The 18,785-nt window shown below is 37.9% G+C and overlaps 1 protein-coding gene across 18 annotated transcripts in view; it reads right to left on the bottom strand.

Moving 5' to 3' along the window:
* The window catches only part of LOC128696147 (protein lin-10), a 921,476-nt gene that overhangs the window by 96,103 nt on the left and 806,588 nt on the right, over positions 1–18,785 (bottom strand). For all 18 annotated transcript variants that reach the window (XM_053787271.2, XM_053787270.2, XM_053787272.2 and 15 more), the window contains one exon: positions 2,662–2,748. In XM_053787271.2, the coding sequence (XP_053643246.2) occupies positions 2,662–2,748 (87 nt within the window). The remainder of the gene's footprint in view (positions 1–2,661; positions 2,749–18,785) is intronic.

Here is an 18,785-nt window from a genome sequence, read left to right as displayed (position 1 = left end):
ACTTGGGGTTAACATCACTTTCCTCTTAAAAGGGAAGTGTTAATATGACATTACATCAGTGAAACCTTGGTGTTTGCCGCACTGTTTGCTCTAGCTGGCGCTCAATATAACTGGTGCTCCCACAAGGTACTAAGTGGTCCTAGATTTTTTTAATATGGTGCACACCGAGTGTTAAGACCCATTCTTTGCTGACCAGGCACCTCAGGCCAATCATGCCAAATTTGGAGGCAGGAAAAATGAAACGTGTATATATGTCTGGGGCGCTAGCGGTAAGAATGTATATATATGTTTGGACCGTTTACGGGTTAGGACTACAAATGTAACAGAAATGATAGTATTTCTTACCTTAAATTGTGGGTGCTGGTGTTTGTGGATGATTGTGAAGATAGTGGAGAGTTATGCTGTGGCCCTACTGGGCTGAGGTGGATGGTAGAGGTTCTGGTACTGAAGTCAATGGTTGTAATGGAGTGTCTAACTTCAAGTCATTTAGTCAGTCAGTCAAGGCATTCAGTAAGTCAAGTCACTCAGTAAGTCAAGTCATTCAGCAAGTCAGTCTAATCACTCAGTAAATCAGTCAAGTCGTTCAGTCAGTCAAGTCACTAAGTCAATCAAGTCATTCAATAAGTCAGTCAAGTCACTCGGTAAACCAGTCAAGTCACTCAATAAGTCAGTCAAGTCACTCAGTCATTCAGTCAAGTCACTCAGTAAGTCAGTCAAGTCACTCAGTAAGTCAAGTCACTCAATAAGTCAATCAAGTCATTTAGTAAGTCAGTCAAATCACTCAGTAAGTCAATCAAGTCATTCAGTAAGTCAGTTAAGTCATTCAGTAAGTCAGTCAAGCCACTCAGTAAGTCAGCCAAGTCACTTAAGTAAGCCAGTCTAGTCACTCAGTAAGTCAATCAAGCCATTCAGTAAGTCAGTCAAGTCAGTAAGTTAATCAAGTCACTCAGTAAGTCAGTCAAGTCATTCAATAAGTCAGTCAAGTCAGTCAGTAAATCAGTCGAGTCAGTCAGTCACACAAACTAATGTTTACCTCTTTTTCTGTGAACAAAGTAATACTTCATTATGGCTACAGGTTATCTCTTGTCTAATATCTTTGTTTCTCTGTTAATTCTAAGACTTAAGTGTTTATACCTCTTCATGGCACTTTCAGCAACACTGGTATGGCTACTGGGTGTCATGATTGCTTGGCAGATACAAGATATAGTAATTAAAATACCATAACACAATTCACAAATACAGCTGCCTTGTAGCATAGAAAGATTGGACACGTGTCGGGGAGTGGCAGGGAATGGCAGGAGGGCTCCCCGGCTGCTCCACAACAAGGCTGCCACTGGAGCAAAAGATAATTATTTTTTTCCTTTCCACAAACTGAACCGTGTTAATCATACAACGTGTTATATAAAATTGTGCAGCAATTCTTCAATCATGCAATACCCAAATTGTGCCAAATAAACTCGTGCTAAATGGTGGTCGACTATATTTTTTATTTGGAATTCTTTAAATTTTGTTAAGTTGCCCTAATTACCGAATTATGTCCACCTTCAAGGACCATAACATTGTATCAATCGCATCTGCTAGAAAAATGACAGGATGGATAATAAGAACCTTCAAAACCAGGGTTGCCAAGCCCATAATGACACTCTTCAGGTCACTTGTTCAATCTAGGCTGGAATATTGCTGCACACTAACAGCACCTTTCAAGGCAGGTGAAATTGCTAAACTAGAAAATGTACAGAGAACCTTCACGGCACTCATAACTGCGATAGAACACCTCAATTACTGGGAACGCTTGAAGTTCCTCAACCTGTACTCCCTAGAGTGCAGGCAGGAGAGATACATGATTATGTACACTTGGAAAATCCTAGAGGGATTTTCCAAGTGTATTTTACCAAACTTGCACATGAAAATCACTCCCTACGAAAGCAAAAGACTCGGGAGACGAAGAAAAGCCAGGGTGCCACTAGGATGACAAGAGGCAATGCAATAAGTGTCACAGGCCCAAGACTGTTCAACTGCCTCCCAGCATACATAAGGGGGATTACCAATAGACTCCTGGCTGTCTTCAAGCAGGCACTGGACAGGCACCTAAAGTCAGTACCTGACCAGCCGGGCTGTGCGGAACTCTCTCCAGGTATAGGATAGTTCTGACAGTTGAATGGGCAGTTTCTTGTGCTCATTCAACTTAACGGACGGCATACTAGTGAAATAGCTAAGAATGTGGCTAATGGAGCAGTAGAACTCAAAGTGGGCCCAGACTGCTAACTTTGCACCTGCATATCTCTAAGTTTTTTATCATATTCTGTACTTTTGGTGTCATTACCTTCAGGAAAAGATTCCATACTATTTCAGAGTCTGGACAGTGAAAGGATTAAATATTTAAAAAAAAAAAATTTATGAAATATTTTTTTAAAATAGAATTTTCCAAAGAGAAAATTCTGAGTTTATGTTTGGAAATTTTTTCAGTCATAATTTAAAAAATATAGTAAATTTAATATTTACCATTCAGAATGTTTTATAATCTGGACAATCCTAAGCCTCATATGTATTAATCTGAATAAGAGAGAAATCACATTATCTAAATGGTTTAGAATTTGACCAGCAAATTTTTGATGCAATAAGATTAAGGGAGGAAAAAAAAATTTGTGGTGATATACTTACTTTAAGATCCGTGTTGAGCACCATAATCTTTTCCGTTGAGATAAAGAGGTCCACTTCTGTGCTAGGTTGTGATTCACCATCTGGGGCCTGTAAAGAGTGCCCAAGTTAACTTGCATCATAATTAGATCAAAATATGAGAACTCATTATAACAACTGTTTCTCATAAGATCGTAACAGCTATCTGAGCTTACATACAATTTTTCATATCCATGGACAAAATACACTTAAAGGAAAAATTATAGATCGAGTGCATAAACCTCTAAGAAGTTACAAAACTTAATCCTACTGACATCACTTACTTTTAAACCTACTGAAGTTGTTGTTTAGTAGCACCACGTGCAAATGAGTATCTAAATAAATGATGATGTGAGAAGTGGGTTATAGTAAGTGTTTATACACCTGAGGCCAAGGAGAAGAGATATTTAAGCAGGTGATAAGAAAATGTTTAAGGAGTATTGCACCAATTGAGTAAATATTGTGGGGGACCTAAATGTTAAGTGGGAGAGACTGTTTTAGATGGCATAGTAAGTTTGAAGAACCAGGAGGTAAATGATAATGGGGGCCCTTCTAACTGAACTACGCATAAAAAGAGGTGCTGATACTGGTGGTCCTGGTAGATTTGGAGCTAATACTGGTGATACTGGTAAAGTTTCTGAGCCTGAGCCAGTCATAAGTACTGGTGATGCTGGTGCTGGAGACCCTGGTGGTTATAGGGATTGTTTAGATATTCATACCTGTGAAGCTGGTGGTAGTACTGGTGTTGGTACTATCATTGCTGCCTCTGACTCTGGTACCAGTACTGTTGTTAGTGTTAACTCTGGCTCTGGTACCAGTACTGTTGTTAATGTTAACTCTGACTCTGGTACCAGTACTGTTGTTAGTGTTAACTCTGGCTCTGGTACCAACCCAGAAATTACACAAGTTGAGAACTCAGTCCTGAAATCACATTCAACAGAAACCTGAAACATGCAAATTCCACTCTTGGGTCATCTGCAAATGCAGTCCTACCTGGACCACCAAAAACTGAACCTGCATGTATATGCACAAATCCCCCAAAATACTGAAGACTCTTGAATAAAGACACATACTGCTCCAGGTCCTGCAAGCTCTTTCACCCAAGAATGTGCTGTAGTTTAGAAAACCAAGGACACTGCTACAATTTAAACTGTCCAGACTACCACAAGAAAGATGTGAGGCATATAAAGCCTCATGAACACCAGTATGACCATGCAAACTATAATCATACAACCAACAGGCATTTTTTAGTATCAGGAAATGCAATAAAATGGATAATAAATGGTAAGAATGCATCACCACTTAGGAGCCATGCTGGACTGGAATCAAAGCCAGTGGCAGGCTCACCAGAGCCACAGACACAAGTTCAACCAACAAGCACCCAGCCCAGCAACTAGCAATGTACAGGTTAGCCATCACTAATCCAGCAATCGATTATCAGGTTCCATCAGTAATCCGGCACTAATTTTGGCTAGCATAATTTCAAATTTCATCATTATGCTGACTCAAATTTCATCATTATTTTGACTTAGAAATTATGCAGATGGTTGTTAATCCACAACAGCAAGCCAGTGGAGGAGAAAGCAGCGATGAAAATAAGAAGATGTAGCGGAAAGTCTCTCTATTGATAGGTTAATTAAGTGTATTCTAGCCTAACCACTCTGTAATCTGGCAAACTCACTAATCCGGCACACTACAGGTCCCAATGATGCCGGATTAGTGATGGCTGACCTGTATCATCCTTTGTGTTTGCAAATGTACAATGTCTCAAACTAAGGAAGAGCAATAAAATACAGCCTCTCCCCACTTAACGATGGAGTTCCCTTCCTAAGACCACGTCATTAAACAAATTCGTTGCTAAGTGACGCTCATACTATAATGGTAGTGAGTTTGTGTCAACCATCTTTGATATTGTTTTAATGCCACTTCTGCACCATTTATAACATTTTTGGTATATTTTTAAAAGTTTATACAGCAGTGTACTGTATACTGAAATAAACAGAATAGAGGAAATCAGCTCTAATATACATTATTTAGGTATGAATACTGGTCAGAGAGCCCGTTGTAGGTCCCAGATGTCAGTAAATGAGTACTTCGCTAAGTGAGGAGAGGCTGTACCATATATCAGCAGCTTTCTCATAGAGTCACATGAAATATGAATTACAGGGTACAACCTATTTAGATATGACCAGAAAACCAAGCAACAAGGGAGGATGGGTCAGCCTGTATGTCAGAGTTGCTCATATGCACTCACTGATCTACTGACCATCACTAATGATATAGTCAAAGTTCTGACAGTCAAAATAAAAACCAGAACCTAGTTGTTGCATTTGTATACAAGCTACCAGATATAACCTCCCAGTACTTCAAGGTCCAGTTATTAGAGATTGAGCATTGTCTTCATAACCTTTCAAACCCATCCCCAAATATCTTGCTGTTGGAAACTTCAATTTGAGATACTAGTAAGAACTATAATTGAAAAGTCTCTTTCCTGAGCTAGCTTAGAGGAACAGTCCCACACAAAAGAATTATTAAACCTCTGCAATAAATTCACTGTAAGCCAGCCGATTACTGAACCAACCAAACTGGGAAACTCTCTAGACCTTAGAGACAGGGAGCAAAAAAGAAGTAATGATATTAGAAGAAATCCCAAATATTTCTTCTATACAAAAATTCAATATAGGGTCATTACTTAAATAGGATGGAACAAACACTGATGACAATAGGGAAATGAGGGAAAATACTGGGGTTACAGTATGACTATTCAGTGAATCGCTCACAATTTACAGATTGATGATCCAAATGAGTTTTTCGTGTATGAGACTCAAAACCCTGCCAACATCTCTACATTTCTAATGTAACAATCTCCCAAGTTGACTTTGAAGAAGTCACACATTCTGCTCTAGCCAAGACTCGTGGAATTCCATACTTATTAAATACAGTACTACTGTAAGAAACCACTATCTTGGGTCTTTAGTATTTTGTGGAAAAGGAGCCTTGGACACAGGTGTCATCCCAGTCATTTAAAACTATTGTTACTGCCCCACTTCATAAAGGTGGCAGTAAAGCAACTGCAAAGAACTACAGATCAACAGCCCTAACTTCACACATTATCAAAATTTTTAAATGGGTCCTAAGAAGCAAGACTGCCAATCACATGGAATCCCAACAGTTACACAATCCAGGGCATTGTGAAAGGCAAATGGCTCCTGCCTTTCATAACTGTTATTTCATTATGACATAGTCCTAGATGCTATGAAAGATAAGGTAAATGGTGATGTAGAGAACACTGGCTTTGCAAAAGCATTCAACAAGTGCAACCATGGTGTGATTGTGCACAAAATTCGTACAAAAAGAATAACTGGAAGAGTGGGCAGATGGACAGAACCCAAAAAGTAGTAGTATACAGAGTGAAGTCAGAGGATGGTACAGTGAAAAGCTGTTCCTGTTTCTGTTCTGTTTCTCATTTTTATATCCAAAACTGCCATGGGCATAAATCATAGCACCATAACATCCTTTGCTGATGACACTAGAATCTCTATACAATGTAGACAAAGCAAATCTTCAGGTGAATATAAATAAAGTCTTCCAGTGTGCCTCAGACAACATGATGTTTAACAAGGATAAGTTTAAACTGCTCTGTTATGGAAGAATTACAGAAAGTAATGGAGTGCAGAACAAACTCAAATCATTCAATAAAGCAAAAGTCCCATATGTGAGACTTAGGAATAATGATGTCAGAAGACCTCACATACAAGGATCACAATAATGTTGCCATTGCTACCACAAGGAAAAATAATAGGCTAGATAACTAGAACTTTCAGGACAAGAATACTACTGTATACTGATGGCCCCCTTCAAGGCAGGCAAGATTACTGAGCTAGAAAAAATACAGAGAACCTTCACTTCTCATACACACTCAGTCAAGTATCTGAACTACTGGGAACACTTGAAGTCCCTTCAACTGTATTCCTTGGAATGTAGGCAAAAAAGGAACAATTTACACCAGGAAAATCCTGGAGGGACTGATTCTGAATCTGAACACTGAAATTACTCTGTGTGACAACCAGAGGCTTGGCAGATCATGCAAAATACCTGCACTTAGAAGCAGGGGTGCAACGAGTACACTAAGAGAGAACTTGATAAGTATCGGAAGCCCCTGACTCTTCAATGCCCCCCTTCCTGCATAAGTGAAATTGCCAACAACCTCTGGCAATCTTCAAGAGGAAACTGGACAAGTTTCTCAAGTCACTGCCTGACCAGCCAAGCTATGGTTCATACATAGTGCAATGTATGAGGTGGAAGGAATATTTGGAGGACCTGGTAAATGTTGAGAGATGATCATTTCCTAACAGTGACACTCTCACTCTCACACTCACTCACACATGCACATATACTTAAGAGTATTTTCTGCTGTAATAGTAAACAGTAATATGATATAATATGATAAACTGTTTAGTGAGAAATAATGTGAACAGAGTGTATCTAAGAAGTTGGGTTTGCTTATAAAATATGTAAGTATACAGTGGCTAAAAAAAAAATATAAAAACAAATATTGTACCTTTTATAAAATATCATCTAAATACAGTATATAAGAAAGTATCTTCTACAGAAAGTACTCAAAGAACCAACTAAAACAAATGTATAATTAAATACTGAAAAAATATGCAACTTTATTTTGCATGCATCACTAAGAATAAAATACTGTATCTGCTAATAACATCAAGTTTTTCAAGAAGCTAAAAAAATGCATATATGTAGGCTGCAGTATCCTCTTTGAACTACATATAAATTTTTAATGAACCCTTGAAAAACTACAAATACAAATGTGATGAATGTATGATCAATGTGACTGACAAGAGGGACTCAAGGGTGAGATATGAAAGTTTAAATAATAATGCATGGAAGAAAATATCAACATTTATGATTAATATTACTGTAGTGCATCTTTTAGTGGTAGATACAGTGAAAAAGTTTATATCAGCTAAGACAAAAAGAGAAACAGATGTTATAATCAAAACAATCTCTTGTGGAAATTTTCGAGCAATCTCTCAAGAATCAAATTCAGGGGAAAAAAAAAAATACTTGTGCCATTAATATGGTGCAGCTTACAATTTTTTCAAAGAATACCAGCATTAATAAAAAAAAATCAAATTCAAAGCGTATCAATGTTTCAGTATGTAGCATTTAAAATTCCTGCAAACTGTATGTGTTTCTTCTCAGTGAAAAGATAAATGCCAGTGACAGTATATCTTGAAGTTACTTATGCTTCAGCAGTTGTTGTACACAGAGTGCATTCTAAAAAGCTTACATTATCACTATACAGTACAGTGTAACACTTGCCAGCTTCTCAAACTGCCACAACTCAAAATAACAAGCAATTATCTAACCAAATGTTCCTTTTTTTTAAATTCTCAGAAAAGATAATGCATTTTCACAATTTAAAGAAAATATATGTTACAGAAATACAGTAACACTATTCCAAGTCAGGAATAGTTCATGGCATATTTTTGCCTGAATGCTTTTAAGTCTAGAATAATAGTTTTATATAGGAACATTTTGGGTAGTTAATCCATATATGGAGACAATTCTCACTGCAACTTTAAAAAAGGCATTCAAAATGCAACTCTAACAGCCACTTACCAATGCCTACACCGCAGCAGCCAAGGGAAGAACAGATATGTATATTAGGTTAGTGCAATTTAGAACATGTAATTAATTATATATGCCAGTTATCATCTATAACTACAGGTAACACTCAACGATACATCACTGAGATATAAATAGTTTGCAAATGGATTAGCCTGTTCCATAATAATGGTGCAAGGAATGGCCAGCCTAAAAAAATGCACTAACCAAGCCAATGTTATATAAAATGCACAAGTATAGTACTATACAGTAGTTGAAGATAAAAGCTTCTTGCATTTTGTAATAAATTTTGCAAACATTTATTCCCAGGACTATGAACAATATATCACTAAAATCTACCACAAAACAGCATTAAAGATTAGCCTGTTTATATCAATGCATTAACAGTACATTTTAATAACACAAAAATTGCCACTTAACATGGAAAGAAAACACTGAGCAAAGTTCAATCAGAGGTTGAGAACACATTGCACTAACACCAGTGGTGGCTCGTAACGCCAGTAATACCTATACTATCGTACCGCATCAAACTTCTATTTTTAATTATTTTTTATCTCATTTCAACAAAAAAATAAATTTGCTTATAAATACATTGAAAACAACATACAACAGATTTTTCCTGTAATATATTTGAAAGTTGCAAATTATTTAAGCATAAGGGTGATGAAGTCATACGTCTGGCAGTGAGCACCTGGAGGGACTGCAGCTCCTATGGACGAGCTGCCACTGACTAACACCCTTAAAAGTAGTTCACAATTCAAAGTAAAATTCATTTGTTCTGTAACAATGACTGTTACTGGTATAATTTAAAAATATAACACTCTGAAACTTTTTGCATACTGAAAACTGTTCTGTTATGAAAATATCACAATTTTTTTCCCATATCAGCTCAAAAAAAATTACTAAATCTGGTATGATACATTATATACCAAATATTTTTCTTCCGTATGTCACACTCACACTTTCACTCCAAAAGAAAATATTACATATTTAAGTTTTGCTTGCAAATAAATTATATTAATACATTTTTAAAAGAATAGAGTTTAAATACTGGCATCCTTGAGACTACTGCTTTAAATTTAACACTTCTCACAAATCTAGATGTTTTGAGTGATGAGTATATCAACCAATTCTGACAAAGTATTAATGTCACAAATGTTTTATGTACATTAAACTAATATTACTAAGTATTTATGTACATAAAAAATAAATACCAATGTTCTTCATTCTAAGAAAGAGTTACGTTCTAAAAACATCCTTCATGTTATCTTTTTTTTTTTGCACAGAGCAACACATTTTCCCAAATCTTTAATTATACAATTTGATACAACAATATTATAAGGTGCTGCATGGCAAAACAGAGTAAGCTTGACCAAATTCAAACAATGGAGAAAAATGCAAGCATGTGGGATACTGAAGCTATGAAGCTCAAAATACCATACTCTGTTACTGGTTTCAGGTGCAGAACACAATATCTACACATTCTAACAAACAGACAAAGAATCAAGAAACTGATTTGTTCACTAACCCGGATATTGACTGTGGTAGCACTTACTGTTCTATGCTATGCAATGCCTCATACACTGTATGTTGGGACTGCAATGCACATTATAATGTGTCACTTTATAAATATGTTTCAATAAATAACACCATCTTAAAATGAGGATCCCATGTAAAATTAGGTGACCAGAAAACTTAAATAATGCAATATGTACTGTATGTAGAGGTAGGCATCATATGGGTTTAAACGGCAGTTCCAGTCTTCATGGAACGAGCATGCTAACCACTATACCATGAACATTAAGAAAGTTGAAGACCAAGAGCTCGTACAGAGTTCACTACATTGTGACAAGCCCCTCCCTTTGCTGTCACAAACCACATTTATTTAAAAAGCTAATGCCAAAGTGGTAATATTTGTTCATATCAAACTTACATTCCTCTCAATAACAGATGAAATTTCACACAGTGAATGTAATAATATGTAAGATCACACTAACTGTCCTAGTGGTTCTGGAATAAGTATACATCTTGACTACCATGTCAGAAATTTAAAACAAAAAAATTGAACCCAGGAAACCCTACCCATCACTAATGAACCAAACTCGTCTCAACCCCAATTAATAACCGTCAACCCTGACTCCTTCCTGAACCCATATTGCACCCCATCTCAAGGAACCTCAAAGTCCTATACTCTGATGTATTTCATACTGATGTCATCAGAATGCAAATGAACTAAATGAAAACATGAAGAACAGCAACTCATTAGTCAGAGCAATCACAGAAATTAAAACAATGGCAGCAATAACACCTACAATATATTTTACCAAAGAGGAGACAACAGTATGGTAAGAGAAGAGAGAGAAAGCAACAATATTTACTAAGGAACACTGAATATTTGAAAAGCTGAAAGCACTAAATTGCCCTGGGTATATGACCAATGTACTGTAATGGGGGTCTATAACAACACAAGAACCCAAGACAATCATGGCAGTCCTACATACCATAATTTCCAGCATATAAGGCATATTCAAGTGCTAATTACCCTCTTACTTTATGCTAAAGCATAACCCAAAGCCAACCCTTGACCCTAACCTTGAACATATAAGGCACAAGCTGATTTTCCAACACTTTTTATGGGAAAAAAGGTGCACCTTATAAGCTAGAAAATACAGCAACCCACTGCTAAATGGCAGGAAACAAATGCAGGAAAATGCTAGAAGAAATGAAATCATAAAATTAATAAAGGTGGTAGTTCAAGTTGCCAAGGGAAAGAGGCCAAAGCTACAACAGTATTAATGGGAGATTTCAAACACTTCACAGAAGGGATCCACAAAATGGAGAAGAGACATGGAAAGCAACCTTAACCCTTTGACTGCTTCAGTTGTATATATACGTCTTACGAGCCAATGTGTTTGATGTATTAATATGCCAAAATTCTAGCAGCTTCAAATCAAGCAGGAGAAAGCTGGTAGGCCCACATGTGAGAGAATGGTTCTCCATGGTCAGTGTGCACACTATAAAAAAAAAAATCAGGGAGCCAGTGGTGATTTGTGGGAATGTCATTTCAGTAGTCCTTGTTCAGCATGCCTAGCAGTAAGAAATATGTGACTCCCTGACGAATCTGGGCCTCTTCTCTTCCCAAGCAATTGCTCTAACACAGATAGAAGTGTCAGTGAAGATGAATTTCATGTTTTTGAGGAGTCTGTGACCGAAAGCAATGCCCAGGATACGAGAAGAAAGAAAGAAAGAGGAAAGAGAAAAAGAAAGAAAGAGGAAGAGGAAGAAAGAAAGAGGAAGAAAGAGAAAGAAAGAAACAAAGAAAGAGAAAGAAAGAAAGAATGGTAGGTAGTTACAGAGGAGGTGGGCAGGAAGGCATGAGACCCCATGGGTGTTGACAGGCAGTAATGTCATTTTGACAGCTGCCAGACCCTGACTCAGCACATTTAGGAGTCCACACATACACACACACAACACAAGCTTCAAGAAGATAATAATAGCAGTTCTATATAAATGTCCAGTGACTATATATGTGTATATATATTATAGAAACCAGAAGGAAGGAAGGGAGGAAAGAATGAAGAAAGGAAGAATGAAGAAAGGAAGAATGAAGAAAGAAAGAATGAAGAAAGAAAGAATGAAGAAAGAGAGAAAGGTAGGTAGGAATCATGACACATGATCATTTACCTAGGATAACTACCTAAAAAAAAAAAAACTACCTAGCACAACTGCCTGCTACTACTTTGAAGAAAACTGCTCAGAAGAGGTGTTTTGTCAGTGCACATAAAAAAAAAAAACGCCCACAAAAACGCAGAGACACTCGTTTTATGTGTGAGGAGTGTAAAACACCATTGTGCATACACCCATGTTTCAAAGAATTCCACAAGCTGTAGCAGTTCTAGGAAAGTGTCCAGTGATTGTACATTTGTATAGTACATGTATATATATATATTACAGAACAATAGTAATAAACAGTTTTTTTATTGTTTGTTTTCTAAACAATATTATGATACTAATGCTTGTGAGATTATTATGCAGTGGTTCCCAAACTGGGGGTAAATTACCCCCTGGGGGTAATTTAACCATTTTTGGGGGGTAATGGAGGGGTGACAGAAAAAAAGTTATGAATTCTGAAAATCAAGAAAACAATGCGGTACCCGGTATGAGGATTATTGTTAACTTTGTCTTAGTATATAAAGTTGTAAAGTAAAGCTATTATAAGTAAGTAATAAAGTTAAACCAAATAACAATAAACATCAAAAACTAATATACAGTATTAGAAAAGAAGAAATATATAGCTAAGTGTGTGGAAACCCAAAAGTATTTTAACAAGTATGCTTCAGGACAAAAGTCACTCAGTAGCCCAGATCGACCTGTCCAGTACGCGTCACTCACTTCCTGAGGCTGCCTCTATTTCACACTGTCAGTTTATCTGTGAGCATCAGCCGAGGTAGACATAAGCTGGTATGCATGTGTACTGCCCTGTGCAGTATATAGTTAGTATTTACCCACTGTTACTGTGAATTTGTAGCTATTATTAATTTTATATATAATGTATGTGTGGTTCTTACGTTTTCAATGGTTTTGCTAGGATTAGCAGAGTATGCGAGGCTGTATACGTTCACGTTTAGCCATATATATCAATAATAACAACATTTTGTGAAAGGGGTAACATGCTTTATGTGGCATGTTAAATTGGGTAACAAGCTGAAAAAGTTTGGGAACCACTGGATTATGGGGATACATACAATAAGTGTATATATGTACACTTCACCATACTTTGGTCTCAGAGGCCACATAGGTTATGTGAAAAAATAAAATATGTAGTAAAAAAACAAGAAACCTTCAAATGGAAGTAAACCATAGTTTACCGGGTGAGTGGCATTCGCCGCTGTTGCCAAACGCAGCTCATTTTCTGCCAACTTTACTCCTCTATATCTCGGTAAGTACTGATTGCAATTTTTTTTTTTTTTTTTTTTTGGGGGGGGGGGGGGTGGGGAGCTTAAAACAATCAGAAAATTAATCATAACATTTTGATAATAAAATTTTTTTTTTTTTTTTTTAAATATTTTTCAACACCAGGAGACACTTCAAGATTTGGGGTTGCGACAGTCAAAGGGTTAATATACTGTCATAATGTAGAACTTCCTCAGTGAATATGTGAAAGAACCTATGAGAATGAGGGGTGACAAGCCAGCCAGATTAAATCTGATGTTGACCCGAGGAGAATCTGACCAAAAAAGAATTAGAGTATAAAGCCCCATTGGGTGCCAGTATTGCAACCCCTGAATGGGTCACAATGTATATAATGTATATTATCTGTTCATATAATTTTATATTGCTTATATTTGCGATATTAGCTAAATCGTAAATATATTGCTTTATACAGTGGACCCCCGGTTAACGATATTTTTTCATTCCAGAAGTATGTTCAGGTGCCAGTACTGACCGAATTTCTCATAAGGAAAATTGTGAAGTAGATTAGTCCATTTCAGACCCCCAAACATACACGTACAAACGCACTTACATAATTGGTCGCATTGAGAGGTGATCGTTAAGCGGGGGGGTTCACTGTATTATTATTTGACTTATATTATTAGGTGGGATGTAACATATATATTATTCAGTGCTCATAGTTCAAAAGTGTTGAGTAGCTGACAGCATTGTCTAACTACTGTGTTTATCGCTCCGCTCATTTCGCTGCCGGCTTCTGTGTTGCTGGGCAGCAGCAGTCCACGGAGAGCCACGTGATCAGGGTGGAGTGATCACACCTCACCTGGAGTAGAGTCTGCCTGGCCTGCGCTCGTTATTGTCTGTTTGACGTGCCTTCCAACAAGAAGTCCCTCTCCAGCTCTCCCTTGTGGGCCCTTGTTGGAAGATCGTCTCTGTCGCTTTCTTGTTGTTGGTTCTGTGTAACTCTGTTCACAGAACATAGCCTAGACTTAGTGATTTTCGACATTGTACTGAGGTTGTGTGTCGCATAGACACACTGAGAAACTCAGGTCCTGGGCTGTAGCTTTTCACCTAATTTGTACTGGTATCTGTGTACTGTCACAGTCAGGGATTTTCTAATGCTGAACTTAGATTCAGTAGTATGGAAGTTTCGTGACTTTTGTGGAGGATCTGCAGATGGTCCCTACTTAGTGTCATTATATTATCTCCTTGCTCCCGATTCTGTGTCGCTGTTGCTTGTTATATTGCTGTTCAGCTTATCAGTCGTTTTATTGTTCAAGCAAGCTGTTCTGACTGCCAGGTTGGTCAAGAAGTTAGTTTATTGTTCGCATCGCTATTGGGCCGTGCGGACGTGCTGCGCAGTAGCTCCTGATTGAGTTGGCTTTTGCGCAGTGGTGACGTGTACTTAGCTCTGTGAAGACCTGTTTGCGCGCTCTCTACGAATTGAAGCAAGATGCCCTCCATCAAGCAACTTTACCAACAGCTTAAGGAAGAATTGAGGATGGCGAAGATGGAGATTTGGCGACTGACCGAGGAAAACAAGAAGATTCGTAGTAGTCCTCCTGTTTTGAGTCCTCAGGTCAAGAAGGGAAACTGGTCAGTGGCTGGACAGCAGGGAACGAAGTTGACGATCAAGAAGACGAATGGGAAGGTAGAAACGATGAAGAAGAAAGAGACTGTTGTGGAAACATCTAATACATTCTCAGTGCTACCCGACGAATGTGAGTCGACTACTGGGAACGTCACGACGAAAGACATTAAGGAAGGTAAGAATATTGTTGTTGTTGGGGATAGCCAAGTTAGGTATATGGATAGGGCATTCTGCTTGAAGGACAGGAGTAGGAGACAGAGAGTTTGCTTTCCTGGGGCTGGGATGGAGGATATTGTTAGCCGTCTGGATGACATCATGAGAGGTAATGGGAGCAATCCTATTATCTGTCTCAGTGCTGGAGGCAACGATGTTGGCAGACGTAGGAGTGAAGACCTGATTAGCAGGTATAGGTCAACAATAGAAATAATTAGGAGTAAGTGTGGGAACCCTGTCATATGTGGTATCTTGCCAAGGAGAGGAGTTGGAAATGAATGGTTGTCCAGGGCAATTGGTGTCAATTGCTGGCTGGACAAATACTGTAAGGAAAATGCAGTAACATTCATTGACAACTGGGACCTCTTCTATGGCAGAAATGACATGTATGCCAGGGATGGGGTTCACTTATCTAGGTCTGGGGTGGTAGCACTGGCAACTGCAGTGGAGGGAGCAGTTAGGACTTTAAACTAGGAATAGTTAGTGGTATGGGTTTTGGCAGGAAAACAGTGAAGTCCCAGTGTAGTAATATTACGAGTTCTAGGGGAACTAGTAATAAGCAGAACGAGGTAGATATTGAAAAGCCAGGGACTTTGGGTGATAAGGACAGTAATAGGTTTAGTAGAAAAACAGAAATGAGCAGGAAGGGTAAAGAGAAAGGAGAGTCTTTCAATGTTTATTATGCTAATAGCCGTAGTGCTAAGAATAAGATGGACGAGTTGAGACTAGTTGCTAGTGCAGGTAACATTGATGTATTTGCCTTAACTGAGACGTGGTTTAATTCAAAAAGTCGGGATATGCCTGCGGAATGTCATATTCAGGGCTTTAAATTGTTCCAAGTAGATAGAAGTATCGGGAAGGGGGGTGGGGTGGCATTGTATGTCCGAGATCGCTTGAACTGTTGCATAAAAACGGGTATTAAGTCTGAAGTAACACATACAGAGTCTGTTTGGATAGAATTTTCAGAGGGGCATGAAAAATTGATTTTAGGAGTGATATACCGTCCCCCAAACTTAGATAGGGACCAAGGGAGACTACTATGGGAGGAAATTGTTAAGGCCACAAGGCATGATAATGTAGTAATTCTAGGAGACTTTAACTTTTGTCATATTGATTGGAATTTCTTGACTGGGAATTTAGAATCATACAACTTCTTAGAAGTAGTTCAGGATTGTTTTTTGAAGCAGTTTGTGACAGAACCTACAAGGGGAAATAACCTGCTTGACTTAGTTATGGCAAACAATGAATCCCTTGTTAATAATTTAGAAATTTCAGAGGAACTGGGTGCTAGCGACCACAAATCAATTACATTTAGCATTGAATGGAAGTACGATAGTAGCGATAACTCAGTAACAGTCCCAGATTTTCGCTTAGCAGATTACGATGGGCTTAGAGAACACTTATCATCTGTTGACTGGGGTAACGAAGAGAGCTATCAATATGACAGTTTTCTGAACACTATACATGCTGCTCAAAGAACGTTTATCCCATATAAAGAAATTAAATCAAATAGAAATGACCCAAAATGGATGAATAATAGGCTCAAATATCTACTAGGGCATAAGAAAGGAATTTATAGGCGTATCAAAAGAGGTGAGGGTCATCTTATGAATCAGTATATTGACATTAAGAGGGACATTAAAAAGGGGATAAGAAAAGCTAAAAGGGACTATGAAATTAAAGTTGCTAGGGATTCTAAAACTAACCCAAAAAGTTTTTTCCAGGTCTATAGAACAAAAGTTAGAGATATGATAGGTCCCCTTAAAAATAACTATGGGCACCTTACTGACAAAGAGAATGAAATGTGCTCGATTTTAAATAATTATTTTCTCTCAGTTTTTACACAGGAAGACACTAACAATATTTCAGTAATTAATTTTTATAGTGGGCTAGAAGAAGATAAATTATGTAACATCACAGTCACTAGTGAAATGGTTGTGAAGCAGATAGACAGACTGAAGCAAAATAAGTCGCCGGGTCCTGATGAGATTTTTTCAAGGGTTCTTACGAAATGCAAAATGGAACTCTGTGAACCATTAACTAATATTTTTAATGTATCTCTTCAAACAGGTGTAGTGCCTGATATGTGGAAGATGGCTAATGTAATTCCTATTTTTAAAACAGGGGACAAGTCGTTACCGTCAAATTACCGCCCAATAAGCCTGACCTCAATTGTAGGCAAATTACTAGAGTCAATTATAGCTGAGATTATAAGAAGCCATCTCGATAAGCATAGCTTGATTAATCATACTCAGCATGGATTCACAAGAGGCCGGTCTTGTCTAACTAATTTATTAACTTTCTTCAGTAAAGCTTTTGAGGCTGTTGACCACGATAAAGAATTTGATATTATTTACTTAAATTTTAGTAAGGCTTTTGATAGAGTTCCGCACCATAGACTGTTAAAGAAAGTGGCAGCTCATGGCACTGGGGGAAAGTGCTCTCGTGGATCGAGTCATGGCTCACTGACAGGAAGCAGTGTCCATAAATGGGGTTAAATCCGAGTGGGGACCTGTAACAAGTGGCGTTCCACAGGGATCAGTCTTGGGCCCGTTGTTCTTTATAATATATATCAATGATCTTGATGAGGGAATTACTAGTGATATGAGCAAATTCGCCGATGACACAAAGATAGGTAGGATAACTGATTCAAACGTAGATGTTATGGAACTTCAGGAGGATTTAAACAAGCTCTATTCTTGGTCAGAAAAGTGGCAGATGCAGTTCAATGTAGATAAATGCAAGGTTCTGAAGCTTGGGAGTGCCCATAACCCTAGTACTTATAAGTTAAATGATGTAGAACTTAGCCATACAGATTGTGAAAAGGACTTGGGGGTTATGGTGAGCAGCAACCTTAAACCAAGACAGCAATGCCTAAGCGTACGTAATAAGGCAAATAGATTACTGGGATTTATATCAAGAAGTGTAAGCAACATAACTCCAGAGGTCATACTGCAGCTTTATACATCATTAGTAAGGCCTCACCTAGATTATGCAGCTCAGTTCTGGTCTCCATATTACAGAATGGGCATAAATTCGTTAGAAAACATTCAGCGTAGGATGACTAAAATAATACATAGCACTAGAAATCTTCCTTATGAAGAAAGATTGAAGACTCTTAAGTTACATTCACTTGTTAGACGAAGAATGAGGGGAGACCTGATCGAAGTGTATAAGTGGAAGATAGGTATTAATAAAGGGGATATTAATAAGGTCTTGAGGATGTCTCTCCAAGAGAGAACCTGCAGTAATGGATTTAAATTAGATAAGTTTAGATTTAGAAAGGACATAGGAAAGTATTGGTTTGGAAATAGGGTAGTTGATGAGTGGAACAGTCTACCTAGTTGGGTTATAGAGGCTGGGACTTTGGGTAGTTTCAAATTTAGGTTGGATAAGTACATGAGGAGGCAGTTAGGGTAAGATATAAACAGCTATTGGAGGATAGATGGGCTAATGAGAGCATAGGCAATGGGGTCGAAGAGGAATGGGGTAGGTTTAAAAATGTAGTGTTAGAGTGTTCAGCAGAAGTTTGTGGTTACAGGAAAGTGGGTGCAGGAGGGAAGAGGAGCGATTGGTGGAATGATGATGTAAAGAGAGTAGTAAGGGAGAAAAAGTTAGCATATGAGAAGTTTTTACAAAGTAGAAGTGATGCAAGGAGGGAAGAGTATATGGAGAAAAAGAGAGAGGTTAAGAGAGTGGTGAAGCA

This window comes from Cherax quadricarinatus, chromosome 48 (assembly GCF_038502225.1).
Source record: "Cherax quadricarinatus isolate ZL_2023a chromosome 48, ASM3850222v1, whole genome shotgun sequence".
In the NCBI taxonomy this organism is placed as follows: domain Eukaryota; kingdom Metazoa; phylum Arthropoda; class Malacostraca; order Decapoda; family Parastacidae; genus Cherax; species Cherax quadricarinatus.
The sequence above is the reverse complement of the archived record's forward strand: the minus strand, read 5'-3'. Positions and strand labels throughout refer to the sequence as shown.